At 49.0% G+C, this 24,309-nt stretch overlaps 1 protein-coding gene across 6 annotated transcripts in view; it reads left to right on the top strand.

The window, feature by feature from the left end:
* The first annotated feature begins 1,304 nt into the window (after positions 1 to 1,304).
* BAZ2A (bromodomain adjacent to zinc finger domain 2A) overlaps positions 1,305 to 24,309 on the top strand; it is a 34,279-nt gene continuing 11,274 nt past the window's right edge. The window contains exons 1-11 of one of the 6 annotated variants that reach the window (XM_067697007.1): positions 1,305 to 1,513; positions 6,285 to 6,370; positions 16,403 to 16,540; positions 18,115 to 18,708; positions 19,583 to 19,768; positions 20,268 to 20,486; positions 20,941 to 21,429; positions 21,575 to 21,635; positions 22,691 to 22,799; positions 22,970 to 23,071; positions 23,241 to 23,451. In XM_067697007.1, the coding sequence (XP_067553108.1) occupies positions 16,405 to 16,540; positions 18,115 to 18,708; positions 19,583 to 19,768; positions 20,268 to 20,486; positions 20,941 to 21,429; positions 21,575 to 21,635; positions 22,691 to 22,799; positions 22,970 to 23,071; positions 23,241 to 23,451 (2,107 nt within the window). In that variant the 5' untranslated portion in view covers positions 1,305 to 1,513; positions 6,285 to 6,370; positions 16,403 to 16,404. Of the gene's footprint in view, positions 1,514 to 2,727; positions 2,795 to 6,284; positions 6,371 to 6,834; positions 6,988 to 16,402; positions 16,541 to 18,114; positions 18,709 to 19,582; positions 19,769 to 20,267; positions 20,487 to 20,940; positions 21,430 to 21,574; positions 21,636 to 22,690; positions 22,800 to 22,969; positions 23,072 to 23,240; positions 23,452 to 24,309 lie in introns of those variants that run through there. The other 5 variants (XM_067697003.1, XM_067697005.1, XM_067697009.1 and 2 more) reach the window with 5 other exon arrangements.

Below are 24,309 nucleotides of genomic sequence, written 5' to 3'. Positions count from 1 at the left end.
GGTTTAGAAATAACTGCTATTCTAAGAGAAGGCAGGGGTTAATCAGTGAATGAAATTTTTTGGAAATGATAACATGTTCTGAAGGATTAAAATTGAGTCAAAACAGCCCTCTTTTCTATCTTCTACCTTCCTTTTTTTTAGAAGGTGTTCCTAACTACTGCCTCCTAACTTATATTTTGGGCAAGACTAGTATGTTTGTGATTCCTTGAGGCAATGCAGAATATAAAGTACCATGGGGCCTATTCTGAGGTCTGCTAAAATCCCTTAAGAAAATTGGGGAAGGAATCTTACAGGAGAATAGTAATTTTCAGTGGTGTTGGGCTTGGGTTTCTGAACTAAATAATGGAATTAGACAATTTTCCCTTCATCTTAGCCCACCAAAACATGCAGGATTGCAAGGATTACTCAAAAGTACACCCACCTTTTCAAACAAGCGCAGGGTTGGATTTGATGCCCCTTAAACATTCTTTTCTGGGCCCAGACCCATCTCCTACTGCCCTCTGGTGGTGGTAGGACTGGAGGCTCTGCAAGAACTCTGATCTCACCATTTTGAAATCCATGAAGGCCATTTGCTGGGATGTGGTTCTTTGCTAATGACTGTTTACAAACCAGCTGGGGCTTTTGTCCTAAGGAGGAGCCTGAATCTATAAGCTCCACCCCGAGGCATTCAAGTCGGGTAGAAGCAGGGCAGGACAAACAGATCCCAATTCAGAGGCCCTTGGGGGCTGAAGGCTGGGGAGGAGCCTTGGGAGAGGTGCCAGGGGTGGAGTAGGGGCCTCTGAGTTTCCCCCCATCTGCCTCTGACGTCCTTGGCACGTCTCTCCTGTGTCATGATTTGGACGTTAGGTGGAGCCCCTGAGCTGCCTGTGTCCAGTAGTTTGCTCCTAGAAAAGCCTGGATTTGGGGAAATGCTGAGTTATGGGGGTTGGGGGCACATCCTCTAGGTCCTTACTCTGGAGTGGGTAAGAAGCTGGTGCAGAAGCCCCCAGGGTATGGGTCCGCCCTTTCTGCTCTGTTTTCCCATGTTATCCAGATGCAGACCTAGGAACTGTGAACCTAAAGGTTGTTTCTATCATACCTCCACCCTTCCCCCCATACATTTATGTCTCTTAGCATTCATCGAGAACCTTCTCCCTCTCACTAGCTGCAACTATTTATTTCCTTCCCCCTTCACCACTCTCTTCTTGTACCACGCCACTGGGGTGTCAACACAGATCTAACCTTCCTCCATATTTCTCCTGGTTCTGCCCTGTCCTCACCGCCTCCTCCCTCTCCACCCAGAGAAAGCCACGCCCTTCCCTCCTCCCTCCCCACCCTAGTCTGTCACACAGGGACATCACCCTACAGCAGTTCAGGCTGTGGTTCGCAGGAAGCATACATTGGCTTTTTGATTCGTGCTAGTTCCCACCTCACAGTTTGGGAGGATCTAACACCAGCCTGCACGTGAAGGGGGAACCAAGGACAGTGAGGAGCTGGGTGGTCCCAGCCCTGGAGCCCTGCCAGCCCGACATGGGTAAGTATGAGGACCAGCCCCCCGGGAAGGCCTGAGGGATGCCTACCTCCCTCCCTGGCTGACTCAGCAGGGGTGGGGCCTAACCTTTGCTCTTTTGGGGGGTGAAGGAGGGGAAACCAGACTATAGGGGCACAGGGGCTCAGCTGGTGAGGCTGCCGACCAAGGGGTCATGAGCACTGGCCAGCTCCAGCTCTGGGGAAGAGCCTAAGAGTGTACCTTAGGTTGGGGCTTTCCCCACCTCACCACCCCCGCCTCAGCCCCTTGCGCCTCCCACTTAAGCTGCTGAGATTCAAGAAATATTTCACAGCACTCACTGCTGGCTTTACCCCCACAAAAGTAAAGCCCACTTTTGGTCGCACTGGATGATTTTTAAGGTGCTTCTCCCCCTGTTTTCTCCCCAGCCTTTCAAGTCCCTGCCCTCTTCCCTCCCAGACCCTGACCCACCACCAGGTGGGGGGCTGCACTGAGCAGCTGCTTCCTGTTGCCCCAGAGGTTGCCGCAAGGGTGGTGGCGGCTGGGGGAGAACTGAACTAGAAGAAAGCCGATTCTCACGGCCCCACACCAGCCTCACTAGGGCTGCTACTGGCGATCCCCATGCTTCAGTCACTGAGAAGACAGAGAGAGGCAGGACTGAGGTTGAAAGGCCTAGGACGTCTTTGCCCTCCTGGCTTCCTGATTGCAGAAGTTTTTAAACTTGGGTCGGGCTGGGGGAAGGAGGCTGCGTCTCTCCACGGCTGTAGGGCTTGAGCCCCTGAGGAGCTGAAACACAGGGAACCTGTTCATTTAGTAGGGCCGCTGTGTGTTACCCCCCAGCACGCTCGGCCTTGAGTTCCCTCTCCGACACCTCCATTCCTCCGGAGTCCTTGCGACTCTCACTGCCTTCCTGGCCCTCCTTTGTGAAGAGATCTTTGCCGGTGCCTCCGGAGAGCGGGTGGAGCTCTCCCAGGTCTTCCAGTTCGGACCCATCACCATCCCCCACTTGACCGCAGAAGTTTCTGTCTCTTTTTCCTGGGATCTGTTCTCTTCCTCCATCTGGGATCCTTCCTGGTTCGGGCCCCTAGGAGACGCCACCCGTTTCCCCCTCCCTCAGCGGATTCTTCGCGACAGCCCTACCCGAGCGCTCGTCCCTACCCCAGTAGCTCCTGTCCCTTTAAGTGCTACCTCCCCACCCCAGCCACCCCCCCGCCACCGCCGCCGCCGGCCAGGGCTGGGGGAGGAGGCGCCGCCGCCGCCCGGCTCGGCCACCTGCGCCGCCGCCGCCGCCGCCCGGCCCTGCTCCAGGTGAGGCCCGGAACCCACGTCTGGTCCCAGAGCCCCCGGGCGGACCGCCCCTGCGGTCCCCTGCCCCGGGATCCCCGCTGCCCTGGACTCGGGATCTGACCCTCCCCCTGCGGGAGCTGCCCTTCCTCTCTCCCCCGCACTATCTACTCGTCCATTTCTCCCCTGTCCTCTGCGACCGGAATCCGGAGGCTTCTCACGCCTCTCGGCCAACCTCTCCCGGGTACCCCTCCTGTTCCGGACCCAGGATCTCCCCCTCCCCCGCTCCTTCCTCGCCAGAAAAATCTCCCGCGGTCCGGGTTTCTCCTCCTCCCCTCTGGAACCATCGCTTTCCCACGCCATCCTAACCTCCAGTGGGAGGGGGAACAACCGCCACCCCAACTACTCTCCTTACCCGTAGTAAGGGGGGTTGGGGGCTATCATAGACTAGAGTCACTTTCAGGCCCTGCTCCGTTTAGCCCTTCAAGTTCAACTAACTCCCATCTAAAGCTTTTCTGTAGCCCTCACCCCACTCCATCTCTCCCGGACTTTGGGGGTGAGACCTCAGCACCAGCCCAGGTGGGAACGACCCTCTTGGACTTGGGGTGGGCCGGTCCAGCCTAAGAACGCTCCTGCCCCAGAGTCAGGGAATGGGGGAGGGCGCATCCAGAATCTTGTGATTCTGGGCTTAAGGGGCTGTTGGGGGACGGTGGATGAGGTTCTTGGACTAAGTCTCTAAGGGCAGTGGGGTGGTGGGGAAAGCCTGGGAAGCCCAGCCTTCTCTATTCAGATGCAAAGGGAGTCCTAAGGAAATTAGGTCTTTCTCCATCCTCTTCTGAGACCAGCATGGAGAAGCTCGTTGGGGAGTTTAAAAAAAGACTGTGCTGAATCTGAGGGGACACATACCAATTTGGAGAGAAGAGGGATGAGTTGTGGTCCTTTTGATGTGTTATAGAAGAATCTGGCCTCCCCAAAATACAGAGGGGGAGGAGACTGTTTTCCATTAACCTGCACAGGGAAGGGGGACAAGTTGGAATGGTTACAAGGTTGAGGGCCATCTCCCTACTAGACCCTATTAACACTGTGAACCCTTCAGCCAGTGAGCACAAGGGAGGTCTTTAATAATTACCCCACCTCCACTGGGGAATACCCCCTCCCTGCAAATCCAGCTGCGACCCTAGCCCTGCCCCTTCCCTTCTTGCGCTCTCATTCCCTGCTAACCCCAACACAACACACTCCAGAACGAGGGGACAGGGTGTCTGGATTTGCTTCAGACTCTTCTGAGTCATGTTTCACAGGCTGGGAGGGAGCTGGCGGGAGGAGAGGGTGGTCAGCAGTGGTGTTTGGGGTTGAATTCCAGTAGTACCTGGACAGGGAGAGGGAGAGGTAGAGGGATGCAAACGAATCCCCTCTCTCTCCCTTTCTGTCTCTTCCCCCTCCCAGCCCCAGCCATCTGGCTTCTGCGTGGAGCCACGCACTGTGGCAGCTGACCCCAGTCAGGGTGGTGCAGCAGGAACACAGGGAGGGTGAGAAAGGGGGAGCAGGTGCTAATTTCTCCCTCCCCATTCTCTTTATTACCCGCCCACTGGCCTGGCTTGTGAAAGGTTCAGAGTATTCCCTAGGTACCCTTCTCACAAGTTGCTGAAAAAAAGACCATTTGCCCCTTCCTCTTTCTAGTAGCTTCCTAAAGGGAGGTGGGGTGGGTGGGTGATTGGCCAGATCTGATGGGGTTGAGGAATGTTTGGGGACAGAAAGGGTCAGTCTGCCCTCTGTCATCTGGATGGGGGGGAGAAGCACAGCTGCTGCTTGGGGTGGCTTCTGGCAAGAAGTAAACACCCAGCTGTTGGCATATTGACACCCCACCCTCATCCTTCCTCAAAGAGCAAGGAAGACCTCTGATTAGATGGGATGAGGAGGGATCTCATTCAAGGAGGAAGGTGATTGTAGTCTTTCCGCACCAGATGGGAAAGAATGGATCCTGCCCCACTTTCTTTTCTAATCCCAGGTGGCCCTCTCCTATCCAACACCCCTTTTCCCAATCGCTCCTGGCCGGGATAGTCCTAGGGGTTGCCCTGGAGACTAGGCCTGGGGCTCGGAAGGGGTGGGAGCAGTCAGTGGGGCACAGGAGTAACCGGCTCTTCCGGAGCCGAGTGGAGCCAGCGGGTGGGTGTGTGTGGGTGTGTGGTGGTGGGGGAAGGGGCGTGGCTACACCCGTCTGACTGGCCCAGGCTCCTCCCCTGCCGCCCGCCTCCGACTGGCCAGCCCTATGATTGGGGGCGGGAGGTAGGAAGATTCTCCCTCATCTGCCCTGGAAAAGGAAAGAGGAAAAGGAAAATAAAAAAGAGATACCTAGCTCTCTTGCTCGGCCCTTTAGGAAGCCAGTTCCATGCCCTGAGCTCTCTTCTTCACCTGTCTTTATTTTGGGAATGGGGGAAGCATTCCTTAGCAGAAATTTGCTGGATCCCTGCTTTCTCCAGAAAGAAGGACCCCCCTCTACCCTGAGTGTGGCCTCTATTTACCCAGGGGCTTGAGGTCACTAGGCTGTTGGGGGTCCTTATTTTTTATACTAGGTGACCCTATAAATCTGTTACTGAGTCATGGTGGAGAAAAGGATTTTGATTTCTGTCTACTCCTTCCCACTGACAATCTACTTTTTTCAGGAAAGGGACAGAAACCCTCCCAACCCTCTTAGCCCCTCTCTCTCTGGCCCACACACTTTGAGGCTTTGCTGAAGCTCACTTCCTTCTAAGCTTCTCTGAGCCATTTGCAGTGGGGAGTGAAGTCTGTCCCCCAAATTTAGGAAGAACTCACTCCCCTGTGGAGTAAGGAAATCCAATCTACACTAATGTATTTGATCCTGCCTTACTCTGGCCCCACCCAGTTTTCAGGTCTCCTTCCTCCCCAGACTCCCAAAGGAAAAAGTATTTGTTGACCCCCCAACCTGCCAGAGTTTCATCATCCCCACTCTGTCTGTTCCTCTTCCAGAATATTCAGCTTGAGTTTTGCACAGTTAGGCAACTGTTTGTACAACTGCATTGCAATGAATTGAATGGGAATTATCTTGAAGCCTGCAAAGTCTGTTGAGTTGCAAGGAAAAGAAACCTGGTTTCTAGTCACATTTTATCCACAGTTTGACCTTGAACAAGTCGGTTAACCTCTTCAGGCCATAATTGCTTCATCTACCAAACAAGAGAATGTTGAACTAGAAATTCTCTAAATTCTAACATCATGTATGACACTGTTCTTCATTCTGGGTCCCTGCAATAGACGTTTTAGGTGATAGCTAAACTCTAGTCCTCTGCTAGATTTTTCTTTCCTCTTCTCAGAAGGTTTCACTTAGTTATATAGCCCTATCAGAAAAAGTATACTGGAACTATAGAATAGGTGGACATTTGGGGCACCTCATTTGCTGGTCAGTTTTCCTGCTTCTCCCCTGTCCCTCTGACCAGGTTTAGGCTAGACTCAGGCCTTCCCTGTCTGGTCTCTGAGCCAAGCTTCCTTTTCCTACCCACAGGAATCTTCCCGACCCCCAGAGCCCTGTGGATGTCGCCGGGAAAGTGGTGATCCAGGCAGGACCAGGCTGCCACCCACGGGACAGAGGTGAGTGGGCAGCAGAAGCAGCAGGAGCTTGCCTTTTTCCACCCCTTTACCAGGACTGAATTTTCCTGACTTACCTTTCTGCTTCTACACTTCCACTTTTCCACTACCCAGCCTGGGAAATAACTGCCCCCGAAATGATCTTAGGGGAGTGGCACATGCCTCGGTCCTAGAAATTTGGTTTAGTCTTTTAGGTTAACCTTGGGATCAGGACACGCCTTTCAGTTTGCTCCGTGTGATGCAGGACTACCGCCCACAATGAGACACAGTGCAGAGGGAGCTTCCCGGTAGGCTAGGGAGACACTGCGGCGCTAGGACCCAGATCCGGGTCGGGGAGCCGGGATGGCCGGCGCTAGGACCCGGCGGCGGAGGCCGCGGAGGGCGGCTCTCTCTCGGCCGCAGCTTCCCCGCCCCCTCCGGCTCCGGCTCACTCCTCCCCGCCGGCCATGTTGGCTCCGCTCGGGCCCCGCGGTTGAGCCGCGTCCCCCTCCCCCCTCCCGGACCCCAGACCCCCTCCCCCGCGTTCCCCTCCCCTCCTGGCGCCCGGAGCGAGGCCATGTGAACCGCCCGTCCCCCGGGGAGAGACAAGCCCCGAGCCTGGCTGGACGCCGCCGCCTCAGGTCTGTTGGGTCTGTGGCTGGGGGCCTGACGGGAGGGAGCCCCGCTTTCATCCGAGGCTTCCCTCAGGGAACCGAAGCTCTGGAGCCGCCTAGAGCCTTGCCGGGGGGTGGGGGGAGGAGACGCCAACTCGAGTTTATTTCCAGTTAGAACCCAGCCCCGGGCGGGGGTCTTCCTGCACTGGGGGGTGGGAGGAGAAGGGGGCTGGTCGGTCTGCAGAAGATCGGGATGGGGTGGCGGGGGCGGCAGCGGGAGGAGCTGTGGAGGTTCCCGGCGACGGCGGCGGCTGCGAGGAGGAGGCGGAGAAGCCGCCTGGCTGGTGGAGATGACTCCTGTGGGGGACTCGGGGTGGAATCCCCGGGAGGGGCTCCACCTCTTCAGATGGGGTGGGGATTGCCCGAGTGCGAAGGGTAGGTGAGGGGGTTCCCTGGACGGGTTGAACACTCCGTTTGTGGGGATTGGGGCGTTTTGGCAACGGTGAGTGGAGGTCAGAGGGGTTTCCAGGGGTCTCGGGGTGTCCGCTCGGCGGGGTGGGGGTGTGGAGTGCACGTTCTCTTGAGCTTGGCGAACAGGAGAGGGCCTTGCTGGAGTGGAGCTGTGCTTGGCCTGGGGCCCCCGAGTCCCGGGAGAATCCGCCACTCCAGGGATGGGGGTTGATAGGGCCGGTGCTGAGGCGTACGGATTTGAGCCCGGCCTTAGGGGCCGGAGGGAAGAATGAAGAGGGAGCCCTTTCCAAGGGGGATCCCTCACTAAGGGGATCCCCATTTCCGTGGCAGAAAAGATGATCCCGCATCATCCCTTTCTTTCCTGGTGTTCCCAATTTTCAGGGGAATGCAATGCCAGCAGCAGTCATCCTTTGTAGGATTTATTGGAGTGGGAGATTTGCATCCTTCGGGGGGCGATGCGGGGGGGATAGCTTCCACCTCCATCTGTACACAAACAGCCCCTCCCCCAAACCTCCCGCAGGAAGTGGCCGGGAAATGGCAGCTGTGCGTTTGCTGCTGCGTCTCTCGTTGTTTTGAAATGTCCATTTTAATCAGATTTGGTTTCATTTTCTGAGGCTTTCGGGCAAGCTTGGATCCTGCCAACCATGTGGTCTGAGAGTCCTTCGTTCGACTTTTTTTTTTTTTGTGTAAACTTAATTTGTCAACTGGAAGTAGTCACTGCAGTTGACTCCCTGATCCCAATCCCCCCTCCAAAGCATCTCTGTCTCCCTGTCTGGATTTTTTTCCCCTGAGCTAGAGGTCATAGAAAAATCAAACTCACTCATCCACCAGCAGGGCTACACAAGTGATGCAAATTCCCTCGGTGTAGAGAGCTGTCAGGAAGACTTGGGATCTTTTGTGTCAAGAGAGTGGCTTTTTGGGATCCTGCTTAATATATATTCTTATATACATACGAATATTAAATATATTCTTAAGTATGACAGTTTCTGTATTGCAGAGCACTTGAGTAAGTGAGCTTGTGACGTGATGAAGTTGATTCCGAGAGGTGGAAGAAGAGGGGAGAATGGGGAAGATTAAACTGAGTGGGGTTTGTGGGGGGGGGGGTAGGGACTGATTTGCAGAGTGAGTGTGGTGGGCTTGTTCCTCACTGGTGATTCTAGCCTAAAGATAAGTCCCTGTGGGAAGCCTGTTAGTTGACATGGGGGGGGTTTACCTTCTGCAGTACCAAGTAATTAGGAGAATTAGTTATCATATGACTTATGCTTCAGTCCATAAAGGACATCTCTCTTATTACCATTCGTGGAGAGGGCTAAGCTTTTCCCTTGTTCTGTGCAAAGTCATGTGTCCAGATTTTCTCTTTTTCCCACCTGATAACTCCAGGAGATTTCTACTATAGCATATAGTGATGGACTGTGTGTACTGTGCCCCCAGGCACTTGGTTAGACCCTGGGTTTGGTTTGAGGTGAGCTGGCCACAGGATTTTCTGTTTTGAGAGGTGAGATCATTTGGACTATCCTGAAAACTGCTTAAGTCTAACATTTAAATAATCTTTTCTATTTTCCACCTGAATTGTAGATTCTTAGATTAAAGGTCCAGGATAGGACCAGATAGACATATATGATTATGTGGCACTGGTAAGATAGCATCATTGCTCCTTTTACTGGGGCTGTTGGGGTTGATAGTCTGGAAACAGTAAAAATGAGTTCAGTGTCACTGTCCTTTTTCTTGCCCTTCTGCTTGACTGATTGGTTCCTTTGAGTTGCTTTCTTGACAGTGATTTTAAGTTCCCCATTCTTCAACCTTTGTTTACCTAGATTGGGGCCTGACAGAATAGTAAATTGATTTTCCCTGGTGGAAGTTAAAAGAATGAAGGAAGGAGAAAGACTACTCTTATTTCTTTGGACTCTTTAAGAGAAATAAAAGTTGATTTTGAGAAAGTAGATAGCTATGGCTTCATTTGATACACGACTGATCAGAAAGCTGAATGCAGTAAACCTTTCATGGCCTTTTTGTAAAGTGGATGCATTTTTCTCTCAGAGAAGTGGATTTCTTAATATTGACTTTTTTTTTTTTTTTTTTAAGCCTCTCCGTAAAGGAAAAAATTTGAGGTGTAGGGAGAACTATGTGGGCCGACCTCAGAGCCAGTCAGAAATCTAGAATGCCCTGAGAGGCTCATCTTGCAGTCTTGTGGTTCTGGAATCAGGTGTTGCCAAGAGAGAAGCAAAGCTTGTTAGGGTTACTGTGTCTTGCTGATGTTGACCTTTCTTATCACCTCTGAAGAGGTCTGCTATATTCTTTTACTAAAAGAATAAAATACAGTTAAAATAGTGTGGAAGTTAGTCCAATAACCGGTATGATGTTTGACCTTGTGTGAGATGTGTACAGTGAGGCAGTAATGCCAAAGTTTTTATTTCCTAGGACATAGAGTGAAGTATAAAACTCTTGAGGATTTCCTGGGGCAGATAATCTTCCTGATTTATTTCTTAGGATATGGATGTCCTCATATACCTCATAGCCTAAGATTAATACTTTCTCAGCATTGCTGCACATGGGTCAGAGGGACCATTTTTCACCAACTTTTTGGTCTTCATAATTTTGAGATTTATAAAATTGTGCAAAACAAAAAACCTGTCTTCTTTGAAGAGTTCTGGAGATTGTTCTTGGATTGGGTCACTGGCAGTAGAAGTAGCATTGTGTTATTGTTACGTGGTGTTCTGTCCTTCTCCTAGTTAAAGAGAATAATCAAAGGGGCATTTTACATAATGAAAATATTACCAAACAGTTTAGCAAATATTCATCAAAAACTAAAGCATGAGGGTTCTTGGGAGTTCCCAGGTGGTCCTGTGGTTAGGACTCCACGTTCTCAATGCCAAGGGCCTGGGTTCGATCCCTGATCGGGGAACTAAAATCCCACAAGCTGCGAGGTGCGGCCAGAAAAAAACAAAAACCGTGAGGGTTCTTAAGAGACAAGTGGTACTGCTACTTTTGGTCTCTTGGGCTTGGGCACTGTATAACCTGCCTTCTCAGCTCAGTTTTTTTTTTAGGGGGAAGGGGGATAGATTTTTGAAGGAAGGGGTGAAGTCATTAACTGTTAGAGCTGAAATTCTGAGAAACAGTCAGAGCTTGAAAGGGAAATAACCTTGTTTCCACCTCTGGAGTGTGGTTTTTAGTGTCCTGCAATTTAAAGGCATTTCCAGTCCTCTGACAGTGAAGTGACCAGAGCTGTGGCAGAAAACCTAGCCTAGATTGTTAGTATATGGCTCCTTTATTCAGTCGCCAAATACTTTAAAACCTGCTATATGCCTTCAGTGTTCAGTTAAATCACGCTTCCCTGTTTCCAGGCCTTATTTTCTGCATGAGACATATGTCTAAAATATGTCAAGATTTGGGGCCTTTCTTCCCTCTAGAAATTATCTCTGTGAAGAATGAAGCTGAATTTTTTGGTTCTCTTGAGAATGGTGGGAGCAAAAATCACAAACTTTATTGGATGAGTAAGTTGGTAGTGACAGAAAAGACAGATTTACTCATTCATTTGCTCAATCTATGAGTTCAACAAGTATTTCCTTTCATTTTTTTTAATGTACTTAGCACTAAATTAAGTGCTGGAGATATAATGGTAGAACTTAATTTCTGGTTGATGCTGTAGAACCTACGTAGTATAGAAGAAATAAGGACAGAGAACAATCATCTTTGTGTTTTTCTGTGCAGCCTGGACGTGGCGGTTGTCTTTGAGTAGCCTCCCTTAGGATAATAATCTTCCTTCTTTCCTCATCTTCCTTCTGCCTACTGTCCTGACTAGGAAAAGGGGGTTAAGGAAAGGACATTTTGAGAGAATGAGCCTCAGTCAGTATGGCTGTAGTCTGAGTCTGGGTTCCAAGGGAAGATTGTTACGAGAGCTGTCTGAATGGGCTGTCCTTACTGGGGAAGAAGGCATGTTGATTTTGTGGCTTGGCACTTGGAACTCTTTTGGTGGAGGAAGACAGCTTCGCCAGGAAGGAGTTTTTAGATTTGAAAGTGAAGGCATGCTTGTTTGCAGCATCAGGAATTGGGAGTAGTAAAAACTTTGGGATCTTCGCCAGGGTATAGGGTAGAAATGGGAAATGAGGCAGCTTTTGTGGTAGAGCAGGGTTTTTCAACCTTGCTCTTGATTGAGCAAGAACCAAATAATCCTTTGTTGTAGTGGGCTGTCTTGTGTATTACAAGATCATTAGGAGCATCCCCAGCTTTGATTTCCTAAATGCCAGTAGCGTATACCTTTCTAAATGACTAAATGTCCTCTGGGGGCAAAATCACCCTGGTTGGAAACCACTGTATTAGAGTATGGTGGATGATTCCAGAGATGTGTAGAGTTCAGAAGTATCCTTCATAACATTCACAATTACAAATCTAAAATGTAGTATGATTTACTTACTATACTGCAAGATTTAAATTCACTGTTTAGTAAAGATAGACATTTGAAATCTCTGCCCACCCCACAAAATTAGAAACCTCTCTATTTGTGGAATTTTAGTATTCTATATGGGAAGAATGAACCAAGGAGCTGCAGGGACTCAAGTGTCCAGCTAGATGGTGTTAATGTGTCTTGTCTTTCTGGGGGTAGCCTCAGAGGTCTGAGTGTTAGGGTTGGTCAGGGCACCTGCAACAGTGTTGAAATTTGTAACATTTATTTCAACACTGCATTGTCAGCCCTTTTCTGTCAAAACCATGTCACAGGTCCACAGAGTAGTAACTCTTCAGTAGCAACTGAGAGAAAGAGCAGCCTATTTGGCCTTGTGGCAAGAGCTTTACTACCTCAAGCTTAAGGGGCAATGTCCCTTAACTCTTATAAATGAAGCTTAGAGGTCCTTAAGAGATCCATTTACATACTACTGGGACTGGGCTGCTGCTGGCCTGATTGTACTTCCTGGTCAGGAGAGCTGTCTACTATTCTGGGGGTTGGGCACTGACTGATTTCTCTTTTCATTTGGCCAAAATCCCATTAGTTCAAAGGGAGACACTCTCCTTTGCTTTACTGTTCTTCTTATTAGCTCTAGATGGGAGGACATAATTTACCTTTAGGCTTTATTGTGAAAAGCATCTTGGGTAGGAAGGTTAAAATAAAATGACCCTGGTTTTATTGCTGAGAGGAGCTGCCCACATTTTCTTTGCGTTCCTATAATGTGATCCCATATTTAAGTGACATCTGAAATCAAGAGTGTAGGGACTTCCCTAGCCATCCAATGGTTAAGACTCCTCGCTGCTAATGCAGGGGGCTTGGGTTCGATCCCTGATTGGGGAACTAAGATCCCACATGCAAAACTTCTCTTGAAATCAAGAGTCTAGTTGCATACAAGGAAGTCTGGCTGGGAGGATCATCCCTGGTTTGGTAGTATCTCCCATACTAGTAAAAATCGTAATGGTTTTAAATTATATTTTGACCCTTTGGATATGATTATCTTTTTAAAAACTAAAAACAAAAAATAGTTTTTACTCTTTTTTGTCTAATAATAATAGCTAAAATTTATTGAGTGCTTACTGGGTGACAGATGCTGTGCCAGGTCCTTTATATAGATTTTCTCATTTAATCCTCACAAGCCCTGGAGGTGAGTACTAAAATTTTTACTAATGATGAAGCAGAGGCTCAGCAACATTAAGTAACTTGTTCAGGGTCACACAGCTAGTGGTAATAGAGCTGGGATTTGCACCTAGAGCTCACTGTTGTTGCGCTGATCTCACTGCACAGCACAGAGTATTTTATGTTTCTAGGAAGCTTCTTATAAATGAAGTGATTGTGGTCCTGATGACCCCTCAGTAGAGGCTCCTGGGGAAACAGACCTCAGATACTAGATAACTTCCCATTCCTTTTACTTATCTGATTTCTGTAAGCCATCCATTTATGCTTATTAGTATGTAATTTATGAGACAGGAAATGCTATGCTGTCCCAGAGTAGCAGAGATGAGAAGGTCACTAGTTTCCTCATGGATTCAAACAGAAAAAGGAAAAACGAACTGTGGCCTATCATTGAGTGGGAGAATATAGTCCAGCGCACAGCAGAGGTGTGGCTGTGTATAAAACTGGGGGAGAGGAGATGTGGGGATCAGATGAGATTGGCTCTCCAGGCATAGCATTTCTAGACTTGCGAAATGAATCCCTGAATGTCCTCTTTTTTTTTGGCGGCATGTAGTTTCCCCACCAGGGATCGAACCTGGGCCCTGGCAGTGAAAGCACCAAGTCCTAACCACTGGCCTGCCAGGGAATTCCCTGTGATGTAAGCTTTGTTTTGTTTTGTTTTTTAAAGATTTTTTTTTTTGATGTGGACCATTTTTAAAGTCTTTATTGAGTTTGTTGCTATACTGCTCCTGTTTTATGTTTTGGTTTTTTGGCTGAGAGGCAAGTGGGATCTTAGCTCCCACAACAGGGATTGAACCCGCACCTCATGCATTGGAAGGTGAAATCTTAACCACTGGACCTCCAGGGAAGTCCTCCCTGTGATGTAAGCTTTGGAAGGAACCTAACCTAGAGTATAGGGAATGAACTTTCCTCCTTGGTGTCTTTCATTTCGGAAGGGTCACTAATCTCATGATGCTTATTTTTCAGATCCCTTAGTGCTGAGGATGGTCTTTAACTATAAGGAAATCCTGGGGGCCCCTGAGGTCTTCTGTAGAGACCAAGTTTCTTCACTGATGCATAGCAAGTCTGGGTCTGCTGCTTATTTTAGAGTGAAGATGGGAAATCCTTTATGGGAAATGAGTTTATCCTAAAAACTTTTCCCCTCTTAAATTGACAAAATGCAAATTGCTTTTATTATTTATTTATTTATTTTAATTTATTTACTTTATTTATTTTTGGCTGCGTTGGGTCTTCTTTGCTGAGCTCGGGCTTTCTCTGGTTGCGGCGAGCAGGAGCTACTGTTCCTTGCAGCACACGTCCTTCTCATTGCAATGGCTTCTCTTGTTGTGGAGCACGGGCTGTAGCTGCGCGGGCTTCAGTAGCTGTGGCACACAGACTCAGTAGTTGTGGTGCACTACCGCAGCATGTGGGACCTTCCTGGACCAGGGCTCGAACCTGTGTTCCCTGCACTGGCAGACAGATTCTTAACCACTGGGCCACCTGGGAAGCCCCTGCTTTTATTTTTTAAATTCCAGTTAAAATTGATAAAGGTAGAGACAATTATGGTATTAGGCATGGAAAATCTTTTTTTTTTATTTTTTAAATTTATTTATTTTTGACTACTTTGGGTCTTTGTTGCTGCACATGGGCTTTCTGTAGTCGTGAGCGGGGCAGGGAGGGGTGTACTCTTCGTTGCCAGTGCGCGGACTTCTCATTGCGGTGGCTTCTCTTGTTGTGGAGCACGGGCTCTAGAGCGCATGGGCTCTAGAGCGCATGGGCTTAGTTGCTCCACGGCATGGTGGGATCTTCCCGGACCAGGTATCAAACCTGTGTCCCTTGCACTGGCAGGTGGATTCTTAACCACTGCCACCAAGGAAGTCCCAAGCATGGAAAATCTTACAGCTATCATGCTATATACTGTACAGGGTTTATATTTCATGCTCAGAATTATGTTAGATTCACCTAATGGTGGCTAATTTGCATTATCTAGCATGTTCAAGAATATGATTCTTGCAAACCTTGGGCAGTGGCCTTATGTGTCCTTAACTGATTTATTCATTCTTTTAAAAGCTTTACTTATAGTTTTTTTTTTTTAAGAGGTTATTTAAAACACCACCTAGGTCTGCTTATTATCTCATCTTGGGAGCTTGATAAAAAAATCTTTATACCTGAACTCTTCTGTCCTTTACTCTTCTGTGGTAACCAAAGGAGTTGCTTTTTCTATATCAAGACAGATCATGTCTCTCATATAACAAATTAGTATGCGCTAGTACATCATAAGTATCTGATTGATGTGTCAGGCTTTGCCAGTAATTCTAGCTTCTGCTTTCTGTCTTCTTCCTTCTTCCCTTTGCTCTATCGAAGGTAAATTTATTCTCATCATCATTCCTAGTAGTATATCACCTCATCATATTCAGGAGAGGGTAAAGAGCTTTTTAACCATACTACTCCCCAATGAGCCACTGTACTTTACAACTTTAAGTACCTAGCTATCCTCTCAGTGACCATTTACATTTAAGCCACAAAACCAAAACATGGGGAAGTAATCACAGTAGACATAACAGAATACTGTTCCTTGGGACACTCTCTTATTTAATCAGTTTTCCAGCTCTGACACTTTTGTGAGCTATGTTCTTAGAGAGCATGGTATTTCCCATGAAAAAGGAGTAGACGCGTTACCGGATGATTTGACTTTTGCTATTATGGTCACCTTTCCTTAAGTGTATTCTTTTCAAATTCCTTTACCTCAGTTAACTATACTATCTTCTTCAGATGTCTAGGGCTATGGATAGGATAACGTGGTAATTGCTTAACTCAACTATAATAATAAAACAGTATATGTATTAAACATGCTTTTTCTGCCAACACGTCCATGCTTTTCTGTCAGAAAGATGGCTTTGAGAACCTTCTGTATACAGAAGTCCCAGAGTGGGACTCTGGCCTTACCTTGGCGGTGGGGGCGGGGGGCTGGGGGGCGGGAAGGATGGAGAATGTTAAATGTTGCAGTTGAGGGCTAATATCTAACATAGAGGGGTAACCTGGGCTGGGAGTTAAGAGGGTGGGGCTTATACAGGGGGAAGACTCCTCTAGGTGTGTATCTTGGTTTTCTCCCTAACTCTTTTTATCTCTACAATTCTGACTTTTTAAAACACTGTTTCTATAAGGTCATTGCCCAGGTTAGGAGTATATTTCCACTTCCTCTTCTCTTCTCTCCTTCCCCACTCCCCCCGCAACTCCCCTCCCTCCCAATCCAGTACCTGGGTAGGAGAAGGGTAAGTAAAGTAGATGGAGGGGAGGGGGCATTCCCTCTAGAAGATTCCAGGTGACATAACCTTGTTTAACCGCCAGTATTTTTTTTCCCCTCTCTCTCCCCTCCTACAGAAATGGAGGCAAACGACCATTTTAACTTTACTGGCCTTCCCCCTGCACCTGCTGCCTCAGGACTGAAACCCTCTCCCTCCTCAGGGGAGGGGCTCTACACTAACGGGTCTCCCATGAACTTCCCCCAGCAAGGGAAAAGTGAGTGTGAGGGCCACATGGCCTGGGAGGGAGTGGGCATCGCTCCTTGAGAGCAGGTTGATGGGATAAGGTTTGGCTCTGGACTAGCTACTTCACAACAACTCTCTTTTATGCCAGGTGGGAAGGGAGGAAGTGAATCCTCAGAACTCCAGCTGCTGGAGAGAAGTCAAACTTCTAAGAACAAGTTCTAGGGATTTATGGAAACAACACTTTTCATTTTAAGGCTGGAAGGGATTAGAAAAACATACTGGCCTTTTCATCTTAGCTTGCTCTTCTGTCAGCCCTGTTCCCTGGCTGCTGCTTCTGATAACCAGGTTGGACCCGTGAGAAAGAGATAAAGGGCCAGCCCTCTGAGAAGCTGTTTTTAGAGGCTGGAGTAGCCCTCCCTTAGGACTGGGGGTGGAGGGGTTGGGTGAAGGTTGGGATGTGTTTGCCTTTTAGTTTGTGCAGCAGAGAAGAGAGCAGATGCTTGAAGTGCTTGTGCCACCTCCTGTCCTTGTGGATAGAAGATAGGGACAGGGAGCGTTATAATTCTTACCTAGTTCCCCAGAGAGAAACATCTATAATTCCAGACGGAAGTGTTGCTGCCAGGATCAGGTCTTTTCCTGGATTTGGCTTATCAGTTGCTCTGTACCATGGCCCTGCCAAGTACCTCTCTAATCTTGCCTTGGTTTCAGGTACTTTATGCTTGGAAGCAGAGTGAGGCACAAATGTTTGCCTCCTTCCTTGCAGCAGAAAAATACTGCCACAGGCTTATACTTAACCACCACTCCCTCCTGTCTTTCACAAGGGGGTTGCAGATAGATAGAAACTCCCTTATTTCGCTGGAGGACTGCTCCCATGTCCCCTGAAGCTTCCTTAGTATCTTGGTTCCTTTTATTTGACTGCCCTCCAATCCAGAGGCCGCCATTGGTGTTGAGAACTGAAGTCTGCATACTGCTCATGCAGAGTCCCCCCCCCCACCCCGTGTATTACCCTCCAGTGCCTATGGGGAGGGGCCAAGGCCAGCCTTCCGAGCTGGGATCTTTCTGCTGTGGTGACTGCAAATTCTATTCTTAGCCCAGCACAAAGTGCTGGATCTGCATGTGCCAGTGAGGTGGAGGCTGTCTCTTCTGGTGCCACTGTGGGGCAAACAGGCACTGGGGAAGGCGGCGGGGGCTGGGGGGGGCAGAGAGTTCAGTCATGCCACTCCAAGGGAAGAATTCCTCCAGGGAATGAGGGTGGGGAAGAATGCAAGTCACTGTAGGGCGTCTGCGAACAGTTTCATTAAAAAAAAAAATTTGAAAAGCCCTGAGCATCCAGAGCAGCCGGCTCTCTGCTGGTCGCTCTTGTGGTAGGCTGGGAGAGCTCCCCAGCCCCCTACTCAGCAGCCTCAGCAGCGATTGCTAAGCTTCCACCCAGGAGCATCTGGGTTTGGTGTTCCCTGGAGACCAAAAAACTATAAATACAGTAGAGGGGGAATCCCCCACCCCTTCACCTTCCCTTTTTCTAGTCAGTGCTGTTGCTTTAGTAGAATTTATAGTGTTACTTGCATACATAGCTGTAACTGACCCTTTTCCCTCCTTCTCTGCCAGGTTTGAATGGGGATGTGAATGTTAATGGCTTATCTACTGTATCTCACACTACTACTTCAGGGATTTTGAACTCTGCTCCCCACTCCTCCAGCACCTCACACCTCCATCACCCCAACGTGGCCTATGACTGTCTCTGGAACTACTCACAGTACCCACCTGCCAATCCTGGCAGCAACCTCAAGGACCCACCCCTTCTCTCCCAGTTCTCGGGGGGACAATACCCACTCAACGGCATCCTTGGGGGCAGCCGGCAACCTTCATCCCCAAGTCACAACACTAACCTTCGGGCTGGGAGCCAAGAGTTCTGGGCCAACGGTACCCAGAGTCCCATGGGGCTTAACTTCGATTCACAGGAACTATATGATTCCTTTCCTGACCAGAATTTTGAGGTGATGCCCAATGGACCCCCTAGTTTTTTCACCTCCCCACAGACTTCTCCTATGTTGGGATCCAGCATCCAGACCTTTGCACCCTCGCAGGAGGTGGGCAGTGGTATCCATCCTGATGAGGCAGCAGAAAAGGAGCTGACTTCAGTTGTGGCGGAGAATGGCACTGGCTTGGTAGGCAGCCTGGAGCTGGAAGAGGAGCAGCCAGGTATAACTGTGGGTCTGTGAGCTGGGTTGGGAGAGGGAAAATGGGGCTCTGGGGGGCGCAGTGGCTTTTTGAGGTGAGGAAAACTTGTCTTTCCAGCTCTCTGCAGTGGAGGCTGATTTGCATGTTGGTGATTAGCAGAGCCAAGTGGCTGGTGTTTTTGTGGCAGCAGCACCAGCTCGAGAGTGGGAGTGCAAATTATTTCAAGCTCATGCAGAGCTGCTGGCCTGGAGAGGGCAGGTGGGCGAGCCCGAAACAGCCCCAACAGACACCCTGCATCAAGAAAGCCTTCTTCTAAGTTATAGGAAGGGGTTGGGGCATCAGCAGGAGGCAAAGAGGCCAATTTGATTTGACTGTGGCAGGGCCAGACTGGCTGCTAAAGTGGGCTGAGCCCTAAGTAGTGATTGGCACGTGCAGGAGGGAAGGAACAGGCAGAGCACACCATTGCTTGTCTACTCACAGTTTCCTTTCTTTTTTGTTGTTGTTAGCATAGGTACATGTGCAGTCCCTCTCACCTTCCCCCTCAGAATAGATAAATGCTTAGTTTGCTATTGATTCCAAGTATAAAGGTGACCACCCTGTGAAATCACAGGATGTTTTCTCTGTTTAACTGGATGGGGGAAACAGTTGAGAACATGATGGGGTTCTTGTCTCAGACCCCACTCTTCTTTCCCCTCTTTACCTGCTGCAGGATCTTCCTCGCACATCTTTGCATACTCAAAAGTTCTCGGTATGATCGGTACCCAACATAGAACTGGGACCCATAAATGTTGAAAGAATGAACATCCATCCCTCTAGCAAAGATTGCCTACTAATAGCTAACTGAACCCGTTGACGGCACTGATTTTGACTTTTGCCCTCTCCTGGGATTTCCTAGAACTAAAGATGTGTGGTTACAACGGCTCTGTCCCTTCTGTGGAATCATTACACCAAGAGGTCTCAGTCTTGGTCCCTGATCCCACAGTGAGCTGCTTAGATGATCCTTCACATCTTCCTGATCAACTGGAAGACACTCCAATCCTCAGTGAAGTCTCTCTGGAGCCCTTCAACACTTTGGCACCGGGTAGGCTTGGAGATTAGCTCCCTTCAACGTATCCATGCAGAGGGTAGCCACTTTATACCACCTGGAAGAGATAGTAAGCCAGGGAAAGTATTTGGGAATCTGGGACACTGGGGTCTCTAGATGATCCTGTGGCAGACCACAGTTTCATGCCACAGGCCTGACTGGGCCAACTGCACTCTGAACTGAATTGGTTCATTTCCCAGGTTCTCTCCCAGTGTTCCTTTTGGCCAAGAGCCCTGGATAGGGACTTATTACCACACAGATGGGCTATTTGGGTTCTCACTAACTTGCCATTGAACGATTACCTTTTACCCCACTGAAATATAAGAAAGGCCTATTTTATGATAGATGCTAGAATTTTGTGTTGGTCTGTGGGTAGAAACCATTGCCTTGCCTTTCCCTAATATTAGAAGGAAGCTTCACACTATAGGAACTAAAACTGGATATATTCAGACTAGTATTTCTTAACTCTTGCTTTCTGATTTTTCCACCCCTGAAGAGCCAGTGACTGGAGGACTCTATGGTATAGATGACACGGAGCTGATGGGTGCAGAGGACAAGCTGCCTCTTGAGGACAGCCCTGTGATCTCTGCCCTCGATTGTCCTTCCCTCAATAATGCCACTGCCTTCAGTCTCCTGGCAGATGACAGTCAAACTTCAGCCTCTATATTTGCCAGCCCCACCTCTCCCCCTGTCCTTGGGGAGTCTGTTCTGCAAGGTAAGTGAGGAGAGCTAGGACAGAGAAAGTCCTTGACCTGGGCAAAGGTGAGAGAACAGGCCTTAGGGGTGGGAAATCTGTGAGAACACCTTCCTGGGAGCTGAGGAGGCCATGGAACAGTGTATGGTGGGACTAAAAAAGGCACTCTGACTTCTGCCCTGTGCCCAAAAGAACTTGTGGGATGAGACTTGGAGTTTGTGGGGAACAGGAGGCCAGAGGCCTTTACTGGCTCCAGGTGAAAGGTATTTCTTCACACAGTGACAGCAGCAGCAGTTTTGCCCTTTAACCTTCATGAATGGTAGGGGAAGAGAGCCAGAGGCCATTTCTCTTTTTCCAACCCTAGGGGAAAGCCCTTGAAGTAACCTTGTTTAGCTTCGTCCAGGTTTGTCTGAGTAGATTCTCTTGTTTTATATGATCGTTCTTCCTTTAGCCGTCCTGTCCCTTTGGATTCTAGATACTAGCTTTGACCTGAATAATGGCAGTGATGCAGAACAGGAAGAGATGGAGACTCAGGCTTCAGACTTCCCACCATCTCTGACCCAGCCAGCCCCTGACCAGTCATCCACTCTTCAGCTCCGTACAGCAGCCTCGCCAGCGGTCTCACCAACAGCCTCGCCAGCAGTCTCCCTGGCGGTTTCTCCAGCAGCCTCCCCGGAAATCTCTCCAGAAGTCTCTCCAGCAGCCTCCCCAGAAATTTCCCCAGCCATCTCCCCGGCAGCCTTCCCAACAGTCTCTCCAACTTCCTCAGCAGCCCTCCCACCCGTCTCCTCAGAAGTCTCCTTGACGGCCTCCCCAGTGACCTCCCCAAAAGCCTCCCCCGCACCTTCCCCAGCAGCTGTCTTCCCAGCAGCCTCCCCAGCAGATAAGAATGTCAGCAGCTTCCTTGAGACAACTGCTGACCTGGAAGAGATCACTGGAGAAGGAGTCACTCCCTCTGGTAGTGGTGAGTGTCTAGATTCTGTTCCACCCTTAGCTGGTTCCAGGAAAAGTTTCTGTCTCATGTGGCATTTAGCCCTTCCTCACTGGCCTGTCGTCTCAGTATTTTGCTTGAACTCTTAACTTGGGTATCCCCCGTTTTCTTCCCCAAGGTGATGTCCTGAGGAGACGTATTGCTACCCCAGAAGAAGTCCGTCTTCCCCTCCAACATGGGTAAATGCTCTAGTTTGCTACATGCATCGACCTTTGACACATTTAATGAATGACTCTAGGAAAAAGGGAAGGGAGCTCCTCTCATCTGAGATGGGGAGAAATGGGCTAGACAAGAATGGGTTAAAGGATAGTTACCTGCAGTGATAATGTTCCTGGGCATGAGATTCTTAGGCTACCTTTCTTCCTCTCTCACGGTCTTCCTCCCCTCACCCATTCTTTCCTCATTTTGTGACCACTCAGTTTTTTCCTCAAGGGGCTACTGCTGTTATCTTTTCCAAATTCAGCTGGTGGGTCTAGGGTTCAGATGTCCAAATGAGTTACCTTGTCCTGTATGCTTAGAGAAGGAATAGCAGTGAATGGGGAGTGTCTTAGTCCCCATGAATTGGGATTTTTTTTTTTTTTTTTTAATGCACTTTAAGGGCAGGAACAGTATGAGACCAGAATGAACAAGCCAGCACACCAAGGGCTTTATAGGAATAACTGCCTTCCTGACCTTCCCCACCTCCGCCCCTGTAGGCTACTTGTGATCACCAAGTCTGAGTTCTGCTTTAAGTTTTGAGAGAAAGATAAGGCTTAGTCTTAGAATAATCTGTTGCTCAGAACACAGAGTTCCTCACTAAACCCTGGCCTCTCCAGAGTCATTTCATGGAGTCAGCAGTGAGTTTACTCTTCTGCTTGCCTCCCCACCCTCTGTCTCTTCTGCCTTTATTCTCTTAGGTCTTTTATCCTCTTTAGTGGAAACCCAGTAATTTGCCCTGAATGGCATTAGGGAGGGGGTTTCTGGCTGCTCATCTCACTGACTTTGTGAAGGGAGGGGTGGAGGTCTTTCTGGGCTTGTGCAGTTTGGTGTGTTGCTTTCCCCTGTGGTGCTGAGGGGCTTGTGGCCCAGGCCTGCCTTCTGGCCAAGCTTGTATCTCAGGAACCTCTGCATCTACATGCAGTTCTAGTGAGACAGGTGCGGGGCGGGCCATCTGCTCACTGGGCTTGGCTTCTGGGTGGCTTGAGAGTGGGTAGGGGTGTGACCTGGCGGCAGGGCCCGTGTGCTTCTCTGGCAGGTGGCGGAGAGAGGTGCGCATCAAGAAGGGCAGCCACCGATGGCAGGGGGAGACCTGGTATTATGGCCCCTGTGGGAAGAGGATGAAACAGTTCCCGGAAGTGATCAAGGTAATGTAGCTTTCGTGGACTTTTTTAGGAAAGCACAGACTCCGTTTTTGGGGCCCAGTGGCAACAAGCTGGCATTGTCTGCTCTGGGGCTTGTTCTGCTTGTGCTATTGCTGGCCAAAGGTGTGGTAGGGCTGTAACTTCACTGATGCCACTCTACCTCCTCCTCATAGTACCTGAGCCGCAATGTGGTACACAACGTCCGCCGTGAGCACTTCAGCTTCAGTCCCCGTATGCCTGTTGGTGATTTCTTTGAAGAGAGAGACACACCAGAGGTGCACACCCAAGGGTTAAATATGCTTTTGTGTCTGAGAAAGGGTTGATGGACAAGCTGCAGCTTCCTCTCATGGGGTTTGGAGATTCTTGGGCATTGAATGGTTCAGAGGGCCTGGTGGCTTGCACAGACTCCCTCCCATTGTAACAGAGTCTTCCTTATTACCTCAGGGCTTGCAGTGGGTACAGCTCTCAGCAGAGGAGATCCCATCCAGGATTCAGGCAATTACTGGGAAACGGGGCCGACCTCGAAACACTGAGAAGGCCAAGACCAAGGATGTCCCCAAGGTGAAACGGGGCCGAGGTCGGCCACCCAAGGTCAAAATCACTGAGCTGTTGAATAAGGCAGACAACCGCCTCCTAAAGAAACTGGAGGCCCAAGGTACGATTGGGGATTCTGCTCACTCTCTGAGGTATCTGAAATGTTGATGAATTGCTAATGCCTGGGTTTCCCAGGAGTGTGACTGACATCTGGAAGAAATGAATCTGAATCACCTTCCCCTCTCTGGAAAGCAGCATCAGGGTCCCAGCACTTTTGTGGTACTTCTTTTACAATAAGTTTCTTTCCTGAGTTACTCTCTTACTAGTGGAGCCTGGGTGGTTCCCAAAAATAGTTATGAGAGGAGAGGGCTTTCATGTCCTTTCTTTCCATCTTTCAGCTTCTTACTGGTTTTGGCTGTCTCGTACATATACTCTTACCTTACTCATTGCCACCATCATGGAGGTTCAGAATTCACATCTGAATCCAAAAGATAATTGGCACTGTTTTAGTGGGATGGACAGATTGGAAATGTCTAATTTTTCAGTAAATATTGCACTTGCCCTGATATAGTATAAATTTGAAATAATTTGGAGTCATCGGTCTCCTATTCAGAGTTCCAGCTCTGGCAGATTCTGACTGTATGACCTGGAGCAAGTCACTTATATTTTAATAAAAGCCTATAGTGGTTCATCTGCAGGTAATACCTGTCTAACTTAGAGGGTTGCTGTACAGATGTGGTGGTGGTAGTGTTTATATGCCAGAATAGGATAGGTACTGTCATATCAAAAACACCAATTCTGAAACACTATTGTTTGCAGAATCACACTTCAATATTGTCTTCCAAAAGGGAAGAAATTCAGACCTTTTAGTAGAGCAAGACATAAGATCTGAGCGTAAGCAATAGCTATGTCAGTTTGATATGATTCTGCTAAAGTGTCCATTATCTGGGCCCTTTCTTTCTGGCACATTCTTGCTTAA

Source organism: Pseudorca crassidens, chromosome 11 (assembly GCF_039906515.1).
Source record: "Pseudorca crassidens isolate mPseCra1 chromosome 11, mPseCra1.hap1, whole genome shotgun sequence".
Lineage (NCBI taxonomy): Eukaryota > Metazoa > Chordata > Mammalia > Artiodactyla > Delphinidae > Pseudorca > Pseudorca crassidens.
The sequence above is the reverse complement of the archived record's forward strand: the minus strand, read 5'-3'. Positions and strand labels throughout refer to the sequence as shown.